The 18,084-nt window shown below is 43.5% G+C and overlaps 1 protein-coding gene across 2 annotated transcripts in view; it reads left to right on the top strand.

Annotated features, from left to right (window-relative positions):
* The first annotated feature begins 4,885 nt into the window (after positions 1-4,885).
* gpc5c (glypican 5c) overlaps positions 4,886-18,084 on the top strand; it is a 76,978-nt gene continuing 63,779 nt past the window's right edge. For both annotated transcript variants that reach the window (XM_037459197.2, XM_037459195.2), the window contains exons 1-2: positions 4,886-5,418; positions 13,141-13,302. In XM_037459197.2, coding sequence (XP_037315094.2) covers positions 5,241-5,418; positions 13,141-13,302 — 340 coding nt within the window. In that variant the 5' untranslated portion in view covers positions 4,886-5,240. The remainder of the gene's footprint in view (positions 5,419-13,140; positions 13,303-18,084) is intronic.

Raw genomic sequence — 18,084 nt, 5'->3', positions numbered from 1 at the left:
AGTGTCGGTGAGGTTTAGTGGCATTTCTATTTCCTGTCTTCCTTGGGACTGCCATGCAACTGAGGATGAGGACGCACTGGCTGGAGCCATAGTGGCATTGAAGATGGCAGATTTTCATTAAAGATGCAGCGCGGCTTACTTCCACTCCTCGCATCTTGCAGAAATGGAGCAGAAGGTTCTTGCTCAGACCAGCGCTCTGCAGACATTTGACCACTCCAAATTTCATGTATGCATGCATGCAAGTACTGTAACCCATTCCTTTTTTCTGCAAATTCCATAGGCACTTCTCTTTAAGAGTTTATGAATGAAAGGTGCTCCTTATAACCAAAATAATTTGACCAAAAATCATATGCACAAGTTCCTTAGATTTCAGCTGCTCAGCATGTGGCATTGTCTTACTTAATCAAGCTTCACCAAACTCATTTATCACCACTTCCTCCCTCCTGAGAAGTCAAGCTGAGGCATGTCTCTCTCTCTAATAACCACCCTCCACGCATCCTGCTGCTCCACCAGGACAGAGAGGTGAAAATGGGAGACTAAAGAGCGTAATCTCTCAAACAGGCAGTTGAGGGCTCCAATCTTGGGTGTTTAAACCCCCTCTAAACCCCTTAAATATTCGGTTTACAGGGCCCGAACTGATGGGCTAAACCCCCCCACAGATTGTCTACAAACTACTGGCCTCAGACACAGCATGAGGACACAGATTGAAGGATCCCCTGCCATAAATACAGCAGCCACTTGATCCTTCCGTAGCCTAAGGCAAAGGATTGGATGGGTTTAATTGGTATCGAAGGTACCACAGTCATGTTCAAGATCCTGTGATCGCATGGTTAAATGAAGGATGCTAGCAGGGACCGATGAACTACTACCAACTGCTCACTAGGGATAGAGGCGGATTTTATTTCAAAATCAGGTCTGCTTTGGCAGGTGCGAAAATAGCTACATCCTGTCACCTCAGAAGAGTAAGACATGACAGAAAACATGTCTTCGCTACTTCATATTGACCTGACTTTGAACCATGGTAATGGTACCTCTAGAGAAAAACCTGCACAAAGGATTATCAAGGGTGTCTGAGTGGGTACTCTGAAAATAAGGGTTAATGATGCCATCTACTGGCTGGTTCGGCAACACTTGAATTGTATGCATTTCTGACACACAACAGGAGGTTCAGGAGATCTGCTGCCTGCACTAAATCTCTGTGAAAGAAATATTTAATTGTTGCTCAGGAAGTAAAAAAATTAAATTCAAGTATACACACACACACACACACACACTGCATATTGAATAACTGACCTGAATTTGTAGCTGTTTTGTATTTCCCTGAACAAATAATACAATAAAGACTTACACAAAGCAAATATGAGTGGGGCCAATAAGACTGGATGAAAGGAAAGAGCTTTGACAGGGTTTTGTCCCTTAACACGTGCCTGAGGACTTCTTCACCAATTCTGTGCATGAAGGCTAAGGTCGGACCAACAACGTTATAGCTGAAGTTTTGAGTTTCAGCCGGATACTCGTGCAGCACACGTTTTCACAAACGCCATCCCGGCTCACCTTCCATCTTTCCAGATGCTCTTAGAGGTAAATTGCTAACACCTGTAACATAAACTGTAGCTTCATTTACTCACAGTAGGCCTACTACCTATGAGTGACAAGAAACTGGGGCCTGTGGTTAGCATTAGCAATGTTAGCTCATGCTCAAAGGTTAAGTCTGTGGGCCTAAGAGGTGGTGGATTCTGTCAGGTCGACTGTTGGTGTCTGTTAGCTGGTATGCTCTCATTAAGACGTATTTATTTTATCTTTTCAGTTAATCTCAGGTAGGCCACATTCAAAGTTGTCGCCACTGGGCGTCAGACAACTTACTGCGGCTAGTTTTCTAACCTTAACGTCAGCTACTCTGTAGAGTACATTTGATCTATTTCCTCTTATTTTTCATAAGGTCAATAAATATATAAAAGTGAACAACTACACCCTACTTGCTCCATCCACATGTGTCTTGCACATAATACCTTGAGAAGAATTGCTTTCTTTTTGCTCTTCATATTCAAACACCATTTGCATTTGTTCCCCAGCTCCAATGCTATTTAGAATCTTCTTTGCACAAGTTGTTGACCACCACCTCAAAGGCGCCTTGTTGGGATTTCCAGGTTACTTTATGAACCCAGTTGGCCGCTTCTGACTCACCGAGTTTGATCTTTTGATGCAGCAGCTGTCTCATATTGCCCCTTCCAGATATCTTTGGGTTTGCTAACAGGCAAGAGAAGCAGACATTTGGCCGATTACCTAAAATGAAGATGTGTGCTGACATGGGTAATTAAATTGTTTGCTTTTTGACGTATTGACGAGTGATAGTTGTTTGCTAGGGACCTCATTCAGGTAAGTGGAGAGTGAGCCCTGAGGAACTTACATCCCCAGGGTAAGACACAGCAGCAGCTGGATCGGATGGATTCATAAGTGATGAGTTTTAGGTTTTACAGGTGTCTTCTACAGACTTGCCTGCTCTGGCCTCGCAGATTACATCATTGTAACCCCGTGAACTGGGCTGCTCTAGCTTAGCTAGTGGGGTGGGCTCCACATGTAGCTTGCTGAGGGCAAAGTTGCTGCCAGGGCCTCCATCTGAAGCCGTGTCCTTATGTTGCATCTCTCTCTCTATCTCATTCTTCCCTGTCCTGAGCTAGTACACTATGAGGTCAGTAAACCCCTCAAAAGTAGGGATTCGAAAAAAATCACAACTGTTATTAAATACTTGTGTGCTTTTTCGAGGTGCTCTGAAATAGGTCGACCTTAAAACAGTTTAGTTTAAGGACCTACAGCGTTTTCTTGCAACGGACTGTTGATGTATTACAGTGTCTGTCCAGGAGAGGGTAGTATTTAACATAAAATGTTTGAAGGAACTGTATGTAGCTATAATTGGAAATGTGGCGACACACTTACTTGTTCTTGTTTTGATCTGCTAAACCATGCCCCCCACAGCTCTTTATCTGGGTTTATTGTCTATATCATGAATCTCAGAGGTATATTTATATTAAATATTGAACACAGGATCTAAAAAACGTCTTCTTATGACAGTAGATGTTGGGGATGTTGGGGGGAGGTTTTTTTTATGGGATACATAGTCAATTAAAGCTGAAAGCAGCGTTGGACGGGTCTTCGCTACTCCTTGCACGTCGGGGAACTGGCCGGACGGTTACAAATGCAGCGAGGAACCCTGCGGCCGTCGGACAAAGCGTTCGCAAGTCAGTGGTCGTTAACCGTGTGGAGCAACGCCAGGAATGCCGCTTTGCAAACTTTATCTTTGACATTATCATGGTCTTAGGCCTTTTATGTCAACGTATAACCAGGAGCTTCTGATGTACCATTAAGAAATTAAAGCCTCTCAGAATACCATAGATGAGGCAATTTCCTTCAACATCTCAATCACCAGACTACATTTTGTCATTTTCAGATTAGCTTTAAAAGGAAACAATCAATACTTTCATGACCATTCCAATTCAGGCAGAGAGTACACATCACCATGGTGTGACTTGGTGATAACCAGGACATTCTGATGTACCAGTCCAAAATAAAAGCCTCTCAAAATACCATATATAACCCAACTTCCTTCGAAATCTTTTAAAAGGTGTTTTTTTAAAAATTGCGCCTTACGCACATAGTTTAATATTTCCTCTGGCAAAATGCCACTTTTAGAGGCCAAGGTCTCAAGAGCACACTGCGTGGATTTGAAAAGAATCGGGTTTAATCGCTGGGATGAGTTTGGTCTTTTACAACTGTAAGAAATTATGAAAATATGCCAAAAAGGCACATCTTTAATGATTAAATGCAGCGCCCCCTAATCTTCAAAATATATGAAAAATAGGGTAAGTTCAGGGGTTCAATGTTTACACATCCTGCAGTTTTAGTGAGGGCAGGCCAAGCCATTTGGAAGTTATAAATTTCGCCACACCCCTTGCAAAGTTTATTAACCGTAATATCTTCTTAAAACCATAAGACAGGTTAGAAATGATCATATGGATGTTTAAAGGGTGAGAAGTTCATGCTATATGAGAAATATGGAGCAGATTAGATAAAGTATGGGCAAGTTAAAACAACTTCAATGTTCATGGCGAATGGTGTTTTTTTGGAGACCCAAAAATTATCAAAGCTTTTTAACAGTCCAGATTTTCATGCCAAATTCAACAACTTTTTGAATATTATAAAGGCCCCAAAAAGGCCCGCGGTTTGTGAGAATAATAATAATTCCTTGAAATACAATGAGTGTGATACTGTGAGAAGCAAACCAAACTATAGAGCATTATGCTTTTTTCACTAGTGATTTTTGACAGTAGGTGGCGGCAATGGGCATCAAATAGAAAGTATTGCTTTAAAGCTAAAGCCACAACAGTGTTGCAAATTCATAATAACCATACTCTGAAAAACAGAGGAGATATTTTGTTCTGTTTTACACACATCCCAACAAAAATACAAGTGTCAGTATCTGCCTTGCCTTTATTTTTGCCTTCAATCCATTTACTCTTTATCCTAAATCATGATAAAGAAGGACAACCAGCAGCAAATCCCCTTTCAACCTTTTAAAGATATGCTTTCTTATTTTGGTGGCACTGACTTGTAGCGTCTCTCTTATTTTGAAATGGGAACAAACAAACGAAGAAACGTAGATTTGAGGGGTTTAGATATTATGACATTTTGTAATGCATTTATAACCTGGAATATCCAACTGCAACACACCTTCTACTAAAAACCTTAGATTAAATAATGATTCCTTGAATAACGTATTTTGCCTTTGTTTGCTGTATTAATACAAAAGGTGAAATATTTGAGCTGAACACACACACACACACACATACTCCCATAGGGGAAGCAGTGGGTCCTAGTTGGGACACTGAAGTAAACACAGAGGGAGGGCAGTGCGCGCGAGCCGACCACAGCGAAAGTGTTGCGCGCGGGACGGACTGCCCTTAGCCCGCACGCACGCACGCACGCACCACTCCTCCTCCTCCTCCTCCTCCTCCGTTCGAGGGAAGACCCCGAGCCTCCGCCGTGATGCGCAGCCACTCATCTCAACCAATAATGTGAAGAAAAAAAGAAGGGAAAAAATCCACCGGAAACGATTGTCAGATGTTCAAACTCATCGTCGCTCCATTTTACTTGAGTGGCGCCTGTTTTCAACCCCATCATCACCCACTTTGCAGCCGGGCTCCAGCACAGATATCCACAGGGGTTACCTGGTGTGAGATGCGGCAATGTCCCGAGGATTGTGCCAACGCGTGAACTCTTGCCGGTCCGCATGGATTTTGTCAGCGTTCGTGTTCGCGGTGAACGTGATCGACGTGGACGCGTACAGCTGTCATGAAGTGAGGACCGCTTTCCAGCTGCGGCAGGTCGGCCCCCCGCAGCGCGTACCGGAGACACCTGGCAGAGGTGAGCTGGTGGGTTTGGCGACCTCACAGCGGAGAGCGCATGGGGGACGTCATAGTTTAGTTAATGGATCCGCACATATTTTATCATCACATCACATTTTGAAGATTTCAGCAATCAGGGGTGCCACTGTGTTGAAAAGTAATAAATATAAACCTCCAATTAAAAAACAAAAAACTTTTTTCTAAGAATGTCCCCTGTACGTTTGTCAAAAGGACCCGTGTGTGCGTCATGGAGCACTGTGATGGTCTCAGAAGCTCCCTCAAGTGACAAAGGCAGAGAGACAGAGACAACGTTTCTCCCTGTCTTCCCTTTTGTAATAGTGTCTCTCCCTTATTGTTTTGTAAGTCGTTGAGACCTTTATTTTTGACCACAGTATCGGTCTGATGCTGGGTACGTGAGAGGCCATTCGGTTATGCTGTGATCTTGAGTGTGTGATACATAATTCGGGTAGCGCCTCCTGACTTTCTGCACAATTCACAGCTTCAGATGCCACCCAGCTGCTTAACATGCGAGCTGGCTGTTTGGAGAGATTACACAATGGTTTGGTGGAGAAGCTGCCCGGGGCATTTACAAATTGCTGAGACAGCATTTCTAAACTAGAACAAGGCAAGTGTGATGCAAAGGTCTCACACAGTGGATTAAGAGCTACAATATTGAGTCTAGACATGCAGAGTGATTGATCGGTTCTCGGTCAGCCACCGTGCACTGGTCAACTGTTTTGGCCCCTTTAGATTTGCGGAATGATTTAGTCCCCAAATCACACTGTCCAAACTCCCACAACAAGCGTGTCTCTGCTGACCAATTGTCTCTTTTCTTCAGATTTTTGTTTGAGCGACGCTTGGAAGCAACTTTAAATGCCTTGACGATTTTGTGGCTTGTGCTTTCCTCCTGCAAGCTGAGAAAAAAAAGTTATATTACAAGAACAAACACATGGTTCCAAATCGGTTTTTGGAGCCAAAATGCATTTGGATCCAAAATAGGCTTTGGTTCAACTATGCTAGGTTTGCTTGAAAGTATTTTCTGCAAGAGACTGCATACAATTTTAACAAAGGGTATCATACTTGTCCCGTGTGGGACCATTTCAATTGTCATACAAGAAATCAACTCTGAATTATCATTATGTTTATACCTTTAGTTATTTCCTTTTTAATTCTTTTTTAAAACTTCTACGAATCTCATTTTTTCTTTATTGGGAGTCAATGATTTAAGTGAATTTTTACTTGCAAGTACTCACATGCCCGTAGATGAGTGCACAGCTATCTACAGTAGGTGACAGACCAGAACCCTCGCTGCAATGGTGTCACACGCTGGTTGGTGGCAGCTTAAGTGTCACCCTGTCTGAGTCAGCAAGCTTTTAACAGGGGGAAGAGCGAACAGATAGCCGGGTGGGAAACATACTTAGAGGTGCATCCAAACCATCCGATATGTTTGTTTAGCGGGGTGTCACTACTAGCAACGGAGGTTGTGCGTTTCATTGCACGCTGTAGTTTTGGGTTCGCTCTTAAAGACAATTGAAGGACCTTGGTCTTTTGAGGATGTCAGCGGTCTGCATGACAAGCTTTTACTGTCTGCAGTGCATTGGCAGAAGCTTTTTATGAGGATCTCACCCTGCAATTGCAGCTGTTGCGGAGGGTTTTTTTTTTGCTTTTATAATTGACAGTGAGCAAACTGCAGCATTCTCATTATAGTGCAAAGGGTATGCAATAGTCTTTACTTTTAATGACTTGGGCCCCCCCCTCCCCACTCATCTTACTTCTTACATGCACCCTCCATCTATATTTGGGACGTTTTTGTAAAATGGGGGTGACAGAATCCAGATACAAAATGCGGCTCTTCAAATTAATTAATTAATTGGCATAAATGTTTTTGTTTGTTCAAAAGGTGTGGTGAACTGCAGTTTTGTGCGTTCATACTCCACCACGTCTCTGCTGTCGCTTCACCTTCACAGCTAATCAAACATTGCTGCAGCTTCAGAACATTCTGGGCTTCCAACACGTTTTTATTTGTATTTGCACTTGTGCCTGAGAGGTTGTTTTGGGTCAGGCGCAATCTCGTCTTCAAAGCGCTGACCAATGCAAAGGGGTGTCAGGGTGGGACATGTGGTGTATATGTGTGTGTGTACACACACACACATTTATGCTACTCCGCTTCAGTTCTCAGATCAAATGCCAATAAAAGCAACTCTGGAAATTTGAAGTGGCAAAACTTTGGCCCCTTTCACAGTCTGATGTTTGTCTTAGGATACAGTGCTGCGTTTCATTCATTTGTGGCAAACTGATTTCTCACCAAGCACAAGGAGTGTGGCAGCAGGGAGTTGCAGAGCGAGTCACTTGGATACCACCCTATTCTACGGAATAGATATTTTATTTAGCACTTCTTTTCTATATTTTTATTCTATGAAAACATGAGGTGCATTGCGTAATGATTGCAGCAATAGTTTAATTCAAATAGAATTCTTACTTTACTTTTAATGCTATTTATTTTCAGTTTAATTAGGACTACAACGCAACATTTGCTTTCCAAGCATTAAGTGTCTGTTCTATGATCCACACTTTATCTGCAGGCCAGATTCAGCTGCAGGGAACCTAGATAATCAGACATGCAGTTGCTTATCCTGTGATTATTTCGAAGAGTTATGAGCGCTTATGTACGGTGGTACACAGCCAAATGCTCCATATTGAGATTACCACAGGGTGCTGATATAGCTCTTTGGAGATCATTTGGAAAGGAGGCTGCTAGCAGTGCTGTCCACAGACTCACTAATCCTAAAGCTGGCTTCTTAGACAATGTCCTCAGATATGGTCAACCTATTTTCAAGCTCCTTTAAAATCTGATTGAACGGGGCCCATCTGATGGCATACGTACCACACACAGAGCATTTAGTTGAACCTATTACTCAACTTCCCTTCTCTGATGTACTCAGTCATTAACAGCTATTTTAAAGTGAAGGAGAAAGTGTCTTCTATATTGAATACAAGGTAAGCAGGGCCATGTGTTAATAACGAGGGTATGTGTTATTGCATGTCACCACATCCTTAACCAGTGACAGCATCAAAAGCCTTGGCAAGCTCTCAGAACAACGCGTTCTTTGATTGGCTGTAGTTATTTTTGATTCCCTTTTTAACGTCGGCTCTTCTCAGAGAGGGAGCAGGCACATGGCGCAGACACCTACTGTGCGCCATACACACTTAAACATCATTGAGCGTCGGTGTTTTGTTTCCTGGCCATCTCTCAATATCTGTCATGGGAAATTCAGACAAGAACATTGTATTTAGCAAAAACTGAAACTTTTTGCAAAACGACCTTCTGTGACAATGTCGCACACAATCCGGCCTATTGAACTGACGAGCACGTCGGACGCTCACGCTCCAGCGCCCCACGCACTCCAGCCTTAAGAAAGGCGCCACCGTCTGAGGCTGATTGCTCTGTCTCAGTCGGTTTCTATTCTCTACGCGACATTGCTTGTTGGATTTCAGCCGTGGTCTATCTTGCGTTTCAGTTGATTGTGTACCATCTTACCCTCGTGGATTGCTACCGTAGATGCAATTTCACGAGGTCATAGACTGCAAAGTATAAAACCTTCAGTTCCCCTCCAATTAAAATCACCGTTTACAGATGAAGGTTATGTCACTCCAGGGATAGAAGAATAACATGAGAAGGAATGACAGATTATTTAAATGTTTTGTGGCTGAGCCCCCCCCTCTGATATGATGCCGCTTAATCAAGTCTGTGTCTATCCGCCCACCAGTCCTCCGCCTCTCTCTCTCATGGCCCCGTCTTTTCAACCCGTCTGCCTGGCCTCGGCCCCTGTGTCAATCACTGTAGGTCGTACGGGGTCAGGGAGAACTGGGAAACAGTCCAGGTGCGTTTTAAGGTTGTCCAAAAAAGCAGGTATGCAGCACGGACCCTTTGAGATGTGTTTTCTTTCAACACGATCCATCCATAACACTGCAATTCTGTAAAGAGTAAATATCCTCAATGTTGAGTGGATCTAGGAACTTCAAATAAGAAACTGGCTTCCTGAGGCAAGGAGAAGGGCAACTGCATTAATGGCCTACTTTACAACAAAGTTATTCTTGTTCCCTGAAAAATATCAAAACATCAGCATCAGGAAACTGCAACCCTCACGGTCATCAACGCATTGCAAATCAAAACAGCATTTCCATACCATATTGAGGAAATAAATAATTCTATGAGTGCAGGAGTGTTTGAAGAGGGCGGTTTAAACTTCACGTCTTCTCAGCAGTATACTGTGTTCATCTCTGGTGCTGTAGTACCACATATTGAGAATATGCTATGCGGTAGCAGGGTAATTATACAGTGGTAGAGTTTCTCCACTCAGGAGCTTTGACTTGTGCAATGAAGGGCACTGAGCTGTTGCTGAAGGGATTGTGGCTAACAAGGCAACCCCTGAGCCATGACTTTTAATACGGCAAATTACTTCAGAGGTATTTGTCACCTGAGGACGATTAGGGGAATTAGGATTCAGAGTTGACGTCCAATTTGGAGAGAAACGTGTGTTGAGGTTTAGCCAGGCGGAATGAGTGACACACACATGGGGCACTAATTACTGCGGACCTGTAGAATTCTGACCTCTTTTCCCATTGGAGTCTATATTAAACCGCATTTAAGGTAAGAATTGTTATTTGAAATCCAATTAAAATATACCAGTTGTAAACAAAATAACTAACAATTCTTCAGAAATAATTTGATCCTAGAAAACACCAAACTGCTGACTCTCATATTCTACCATTTATCTGTTCGGCATATTACATTTTTTTTAGGTTGAACTTGCCCTTTACGTTTTTACACAAATGACACACCCAATCCTCACTGGCAAAGTCAGCCGCATCTACAGGTACAACTGTTAATTTGATTATTTCTTGGCCGAGACTATGGCATGGAGTCAGCTCCACAACAATGTTGTAGAAAAAGACCAGTTATGTGATGCATGCAGTAATGTGGTACTTAAGGGTCCACCTAGAATGGAAACACATTTAAAAGCCATTGTGGTTGTGTGGGCTCGAGAGGCATCATTGAGTGAGGCCACCGAGACACCCGTGTGAAGTAGCTCCAATTGGAGAGATGCAATGCCTCTATGGCGGAGTGAAAAATAAGCAAATTTCACTGACAATTTGGGTTAAGAGAACAAATCCAAACACAAATTCTAATCCGGCGTAAAAGTAACAATGTTAATTTCCAATGTTGAGTCAGAGACCATTACAATCAACCCAATCAAGGATTCGAGGCAGGACTCGAAAACCCTTGCTGAGTCATGGTCCCCGAGCAATTGGAAAGAGCTTGAGCAATTTGGCAAAAAATAATGGAGATAATTGACCAGGTGTTCAAAACTGTTACTGTTGACTAAAATAGTCAATGCAGATGTTTGTTTTACGTTGCTATTGAACGCCCATTGAAACCTCATAACCTCATTCCATTCAACAATGGAACATGAAAGTTTAATGAGGAGTCAATGTCTTTTACAAGTTAAGTAAGCCGTGTTCCGTATACACTGAAAATGTGAATGAGGTGTGGCTTAACTAATGCACGTGTTACTTAAAACAAGGCGGTCCGATATTAATAGATGTGTCCTACATTGTAGACTTCAGAGCCTCTTAAGAGTCCTTGGAAGACTGCTGCCCTGAGCACTATATACAAATTCAGCTCACCCTTCAGGCATAAGCCACTAAAATGCTGTTTGTTAATATACTGTAGGTTTAATATTTTTATTAAGATAAATAAAAAAGGGGACTCAGCATTATGTTTTTTCCGTTGGACACAAATAGTGACATGGCTTCTAATGATTCCAGAAGGTGCCGTGGTGTATTCGTGACACAGTCAGCTTGTCCTCCCGACTGCTGTGGTGGCTTTAACTGCCAAAGTCTTCCCGAGTATCACTTACTCCATGAAGCTACTCGCAAGGGTCGGAGCGGCCAGGCTGGATTCCACTGTGAGTCCCTGGATATTAGTTTCATATCACAGATAACACACTAACACAAAGGAGAGAAAGAGAACAGGGTCAGGGACTCAACACACCAAATATAGGGAAATAACATTAAAACTAGACAATGCATCTCCCATATAAACCGCCGCCTTCGAGGAGCAATAATCATAAAGCGTTGTGTTCTAATCACTATCGCAAAAGGTTTTGCCTGTTTTAGGAAGTGTGTTTCACGAATCAGCTCGTTAGTGCACCTTTATTTATTAAGTGATTGACTCAACAAATAAAGTAGTTGGCAGAAAGACCTGAATTCTTGGACACAGTAGCATCTAGAGAAGGTATTTATGGCTTATAGTTGAAGTATCCCACTTCAAAAGGATTGGAAATGGGTTCTGGAATTGATTATCTTGGTTTTACTTTTGGCGATGTCATGAACGGATTCATTGAAGAGTTCATGTTAATGTATTACGACCTGTGAATGACCGTTATTTGTATGTTCAAACTGAGTGGTTTTCTCATTACACACGTCAGTCTAATTCGGAAAAGAGCTCTGCCAAGCCTGGTAGGAGAGGTACATGGAGAAGTAGCAGATGTAAGCTCCATTTCAGATGCAAACTGTATGGTCCAGTGAAATAACAGAGTGCTATTCCTCCACGCACACACACACAAACCGGAATGGACTTTGCAGGAACACTGTCAATGGGGAAACGGTGTCAACAGGGTGACAAAATGAAAAAGTGGTCTGCTACAGAGATGGAGATAATGAGCTGTGTGGGGCAGGGCAGCCAGTTATGACTTCACTCATCTGGCTCTGGGATGGGAACAAATGAAGCCTCTCTTGGTAATTAAGAGACACCCAGGCCTCACTGGGATATGCCAGGCAAATGGGAGAGAGGGAGCAGAAAGGGAAAGAGGGATTGAGAATGCAACCCTATTGTGTTTCATGGAGGGATTTGGACAGTAAGGCACTGGTCTTGCGGTCCTTCCTAAGGCCATGCTTTAGGCTCTGGTTACAACACCTGCCTTCAGCCACCCCAGTCCAGCCCCCAGCCCCCCCCCCCGTGGAATGAGTTATCATATCAGACTTCTGCATTATGGAAATGTCCATGTGCAAAATAATACGATTTTAATATGCTGTGCTAATTGTGGCCAGTCCTGGTGATGTCATTACAGCGTTTGCATGTGAAGCATGGGTGAGAAGCAGGTGACACTGGCAGGACAGGGTGGGCTCTGTTTCAGCTGGTTTATATGTGCCTGATGCAACGGTTCATTGAATCACAGTATTTGGAGTTAGGTCATTGCCTTCATGTAGTTGTTGTGAGCTTCAGTATCACAATGACTACTTAGATGTCTAGTTTTAGTGATGATGCCGATTACTGTATGTGTGTCTGAGTGACAGTACATTTACCTTGTTTGCATTGCAAAATGCTTGTTCTTTTATGTTTTTATGTACGTTTTGACGATGTCTGCAATTGAACAAGCCGAAGATATTTATCAATTTAGCAGAGACAGTATTTTTAGCGAGAAACGTGGATGAATTCTTGGTTTACTTTCTCACCCTCCCATGGTGGCTCCTCTGTCTCCAAACAGAGTTATTGCCGGTCTATCTATGTGCATACTCAGGACACTATACATATAATATACCCACACTTATTTGCAGAGTGGAATCATATATCTACCTCACAGGATAACAGACGTTATATCATCTCATTCTAAATAATTATCAAAGAAACATAAATGCAGATTAAAGTTGTATTTCCCTTTCTACTTGACTTTCCTAGATGTGGATCTGATGGTTTGTAAGCACCAGGGTCCGTCGTGCTGCACCCGAAAGATGGAGGAGAGCTACCAGTTGGCTGTGAAAAGAGAAACCCTGCACAACATTCAGTCCTACAGCTATGAGCTTGAGCACCTCATCTCCGGCCACGCGGATGCCTTCCAGGGTAAGTGCTGGGACTCGAGGGACCAGGCTAGGGTTGGATGCGTTTGGCCTCAGTGGATTGATGTTTTTGATGAATGGGAAAGATGTTTTGTATTTGAGTGGTTCTGATGAATTGTCCGTTTCCATATGTGCCACACACTGTAACTTTCGCCACATGGGGCAGATGTCCCACAATGCCAGCTCCTGCATAGTAAACAAACTTTACCCGGCTTCATGCCGATCTGACCCTGAACTTAAGCCCTGTTTTCAATCCAAATTATGTTTTTGTTTCCAAAGAATATACTGTATATTTGTCCAGAATTTGGTGAAACAAGTTTTTACTTAGTTCATTGGGGTCACGGAAGCTGGTGTGCAGGAACATGTGCAGTAAGGAAATGGGCAGGGCACCACGACCCCCCACCCCTCTCCCCAACCCCTCCGCACTCCCTCCTCCCCTTCTCCTGGGGGTTTGGCAGCAAAAAAAAAACCTAATGAAGGATAACTGAGGTGAGGGGTAAACGGGGAAAAGAGGGTACAGAGGTCGTTTTCTCTGACTTGTCCTGGATCGCTTTGAACATTATCGGATCCTGCTGTCAGGAATAAACTATTACTGGAACCCTTGAACAAATAGGAGTAGTTTTGGGGAATGTGCACAGTAATTCTGTTTAAACTGGGACTTGCCTGCCAAGGGTTTTGTACTTCGCCCAAATGAATCGAGCCGTGCACTAGTTGACCAAGCTTGTCCTTCCTCTTTCCCTGGTGATTGCAGTGTTGTTTAAATTATACAATTTTCAGAAATAGACCAAGATTCCCTCACAAAAAGCTTCAAACAACATCCCACAGGTTAGAAGACTTCTTCTGGATCTTTTTCGGCATTAAAAAAAATTGGTTCCTTGCAATTCGTTTTTACAAGACAACGCTTGGACGACGTCTTGGCTGTTTTATGATGGAGGGGAACAATTTATTATTTTCAGACATTGTTGTCATGGAGATAATTAGATTATGATTATGTTTAAACTATAAATGTCATGTGGACAGTATACTATATTACTCTCACTTATTGTTTAACATTCTAAAACACTGCCACAATATTAAATTCCAGGCATTTCAGACATTACAAGCAGTTGCAGGAATAGAAGGAACATGTTTGAATAATGTTCCTGGTGTTTGTCCTTTTCATCATTATTAAGATCTTTCCCTTCTTACCTCATGTCTGAGCCTGTCTTGAGAATGACGATCGGTGTTTCACATATCCAGAAAAGGCAGAGGTGGAAAAAAAACAATGGAATAACAGTAGGAACTGGACTATGCTGGTGCCGAATATGATGATGTCACTATCCCTTATTCTACAACGCCTTCTATGGACAGTCTCTGTGCTGTCTGAGTGCCTCAAGTGGAATGTGAAGTAGCAAGTGGCTCATATATCGCATGAAGTAATGAGAATATGACTTTGGATGATGGCATGGGGCTGTTATTCACACTCTGGATGGTGGAAAATTGTTTGCGGCTATATCTTTCGTCTCCAACACCTTTCTTGTTTGTACTGTATCTATCCGAAGGCACCATGTACAGTTCACTGCCCAATCTAATGTCTAAAAAAACACTGCTCTTCTCTTGTCGTTGATCATGCTCTCATTATGTGGCCCCTTTTTGCAGCTTTCTGTCTGTCAGCCCATGAATCCTGTGAGCACAAAGTCCTATCTGTGCTTTCCTCATCCATAGCTTCTTAACTCCACATCACTCCTGCTGATTTACCAAAGTTTAGCCAAAAGGACAGGCCCATTGAAAAGGAGATGGTGTGTGTTTAAGGAGTGTGTCTGTGTGTGTGAGTGTTTTCCTTGGCCTGCCTTTGTTTTGACAGGCCTAAAGGCCCTACTGTGCTTTGTCATGTGTGGGAGTTGCCATGTCATGAAAGCAACCCCATAAACACAAACCACATTTCTGAAAGATTACTTTTTTTCTGCAAATAGTCCTGATACAGTATTATGGTACAGGTTCAATCTCGGTCCACAAGATCAAAGTTCGAAGTCCCAATGATCTTTTGGGACTCTCCAGATATTTCTTTCCACTGTTGCCCTGCTACTGCCACACCCTAAATCACGCATGCACGATACATCTTTTTGCATAACAACCTCCTCCCCTCTAGTACATTCGGTTCCCTACCCCTCCTTAAACTTTCCCAAAACCCGCACACAGCCCCCCTTCAGATCTCCTCTGTCATACCGAGCACACAGGCTGATTCTCCTAATCCGTGCCATAGTGGATAGGTAACAAGTCCAGGGGCCCAAACCGGTCCAGCTTAAAGCTGCCCTCACTGGCCCGTCAGTCCGTAGTAGCAAAGACGGACAGGTTTCAGTTGGTGGACACAGCTCTGTTTCCTCCTGATTATCTGAATATGTCCCTTTGCCTCTGCCACTAGTTGATCGTTATATCTGTGGGGGCAATATCTCCTTGTATAACTGACCTGTTCAGTCCAGTTTGCAGGCATAACTGACCTGTTCAGTCCAGTTTGCAGGCAATCACATTTTGTTGTGTGTGCGTGTACATGACAGGTGGCTATGATGAGCAAGAGAGTAAATATCTGGGTATACTATACTCTTACTGCCTTAGAGCAGATGTCAAGAAAACGCTGACACATTTGATCACGAGTGTCATCGATATGAGCGGGACCTGGCCCACTGCTAATGGTCATGACATCTGTGTTCTTGTGTGTGTGTGTGTGTAATGGGGGTGTTCGAGCATTCGTTCCCATTTGAGAAGGAGCGACAGAGAGAAAGAGGCCATGGCAAGGACGAAGCCTTTCCTCTTTGAGGAAACATAATTAGCAGACCCCCCACTCAACAGCATAGGCGGGAGAGACAAAGTGATCTAAACCCCAACCTGAGGGCACAGGGATACTTAAGGGCCCTCAGACTGGTGAAAAAAACTAAATATATTGGCTGTGGGGATTGTTGGTCTCCCCCATGTGACTATTTGTCCCACCCCAGGCTTTCACAGGTGGCTGAGCACCACCTACTGTAATTGTCCCTCTGCCCCGTTTTTGGAATTTTCAGCCTCCCCTCCCCCTCCCACCAAATGTCTCTCATCCCCTCCCTCCAGACATAGTGAGAAAGACAAGGATATCTAGCCTCAGGCCATATTGTTTGTCCCAGATGAAACTGTTTTGAAGAATTCCATCTGCTGTCTTCGCTTTCTCCGTCGGGGCAGCCTTCCTCGGTGGCTCACACAGCACACCCCACGTAAAGGCCACTGTGTTAGAGGATCTATGTGTTTTTAGTCGGCTTGTGTGTTTGCATGCCTACCATAAACATGGGAATGATGAATAACTTGTCTTCATCCCCTAGAAAAAAAAACGCTCTAATACTGCAATCCCTGTCTTCTCTAGAAGTTCTCTCAACTACTTAGCATGCGATCTTTTCAGCCGGTGCGCTCTCCCATCATTATTTTTTTCTTTCACTTCATGTCTGCATGTATTATTCTGTGCAGATGTTTTGAACGACAGGGTTATTACTCTAGAGGCTGACGCTTGGACACGGGACGACATTGCGCTGCACCATGAGCTCATGCTCAAATTAGGGAGGATATCCGGAATCCATCCCTACACGTCTCATTTAATCACACAGGGTGGAGGTGAATAGCATTCATGGAGCTAATAGTGAGGGGGAATCTATCGTGTAATAGAGTGTGTACTTTTGTGTGTGGGTCCTGAGCATGTTTTGTGTTCTTTCTACGCCTCTCGAGTCTCCTAACTAGACATGACACATAGAGGAACGATGCGTATGCCTCAGAATTTGCTGGGGAAAAGGGGGGTGGGGGCAAAGGGTAGAAGAGGGAGGGGAGAGGAAAAAGCTCAAAGCCTCTCACAGTCATAAAGTCACACGTTAAAGCTTCCCTAATTACCTCTGCTTTTCATCTGCCCCCCTCACAAAAGCGCGAATATGTGAGAATCCAGGGAGTCGGGCCGAGAGAGGGATCAGAACAATTAGACGGAGGAAGGGCTGGTGGTTTGAGAAATAGTTCCAGTGAAAGTGTGCACAGGTGTGTTTGAGTATAGTCCTGTCAGGTGTGCGTGTCATCTGGTCTGCCTTTAAAGAACGTGCAATAAAAAGGTTTTCTTTTTTTTTTTTTGCACTGTAAATTCTCTTTACACCACCGCTCCCCCTTTTTCTCCCTCGTGGTCTCCGTCTGTCTGCTGGGTCTTGGTGGGCACGAGGCCAGCAGCTTATGTGCTGGCATGTGCTCAGCAGGAAGAGCTTACGTTCTCAAAGATAACCCAGCTGCCACAGAACACATATTACACAAATAAACATAAAATCCATCTTCTTTGCCCTTTCCCTTAAAGTCTCCTTTCCCTCCACTCCGTCATTGTTATTTTGCTCCCCAAAAGCCTCAGTCTTTCTTACCAACCATCCATGCTCTCCAATATTTCCTCCGAAGCCTAAACAAATATGAAGTCTGTGTAGATTAGCTTGCCGCCAGTCGCAACAGCCATAATTTGACATAGCTTGAAATGCAACTGAGATAAATACGTTATTTCGTGCCAACACCATCTTTTCCCTTATGTAAACTACACTTCATCAGTCTCCCTGCGATCGCATGAGCATAAGCTTGAGCTTGATGGAAGTTTCTTGGTAATTAGACAGAGCTGCATCGCTCGGGCTTGTTCTCTGTCCAAGAGATTTTTGCTTTTCTGGAACATAATCTGTCTGCCTGGCTGATGGGATTTGTACTCTGCTGCTGCTGCTGATCGGTCCAGCCGGGCCTGTTCCTGCGTCCTGTCTGAGTCCGCTGCACCTGTCCTTCC

This window comes from Pungitius pungitius, chromosome 15 (assembly GCF_949316345.1).
Source record: "Pungitius pungitius chromosome 15, fPunPun2.1, whole genome shotgun sequence".
In the NCBI taxonomy this organism is placed as follows: domain Eukaryota; kingdom Metazoa; phylum Chordata; class Actinopteri; order Perciformes; family Gasterosteidae; genus Pungitius; species Pungitius pungitius.
The sequence above is the reverse complement of the archived record's forward strand: the minus strand, read 5'-3'. Positions and strand labels throughout refer to the sequence as shown.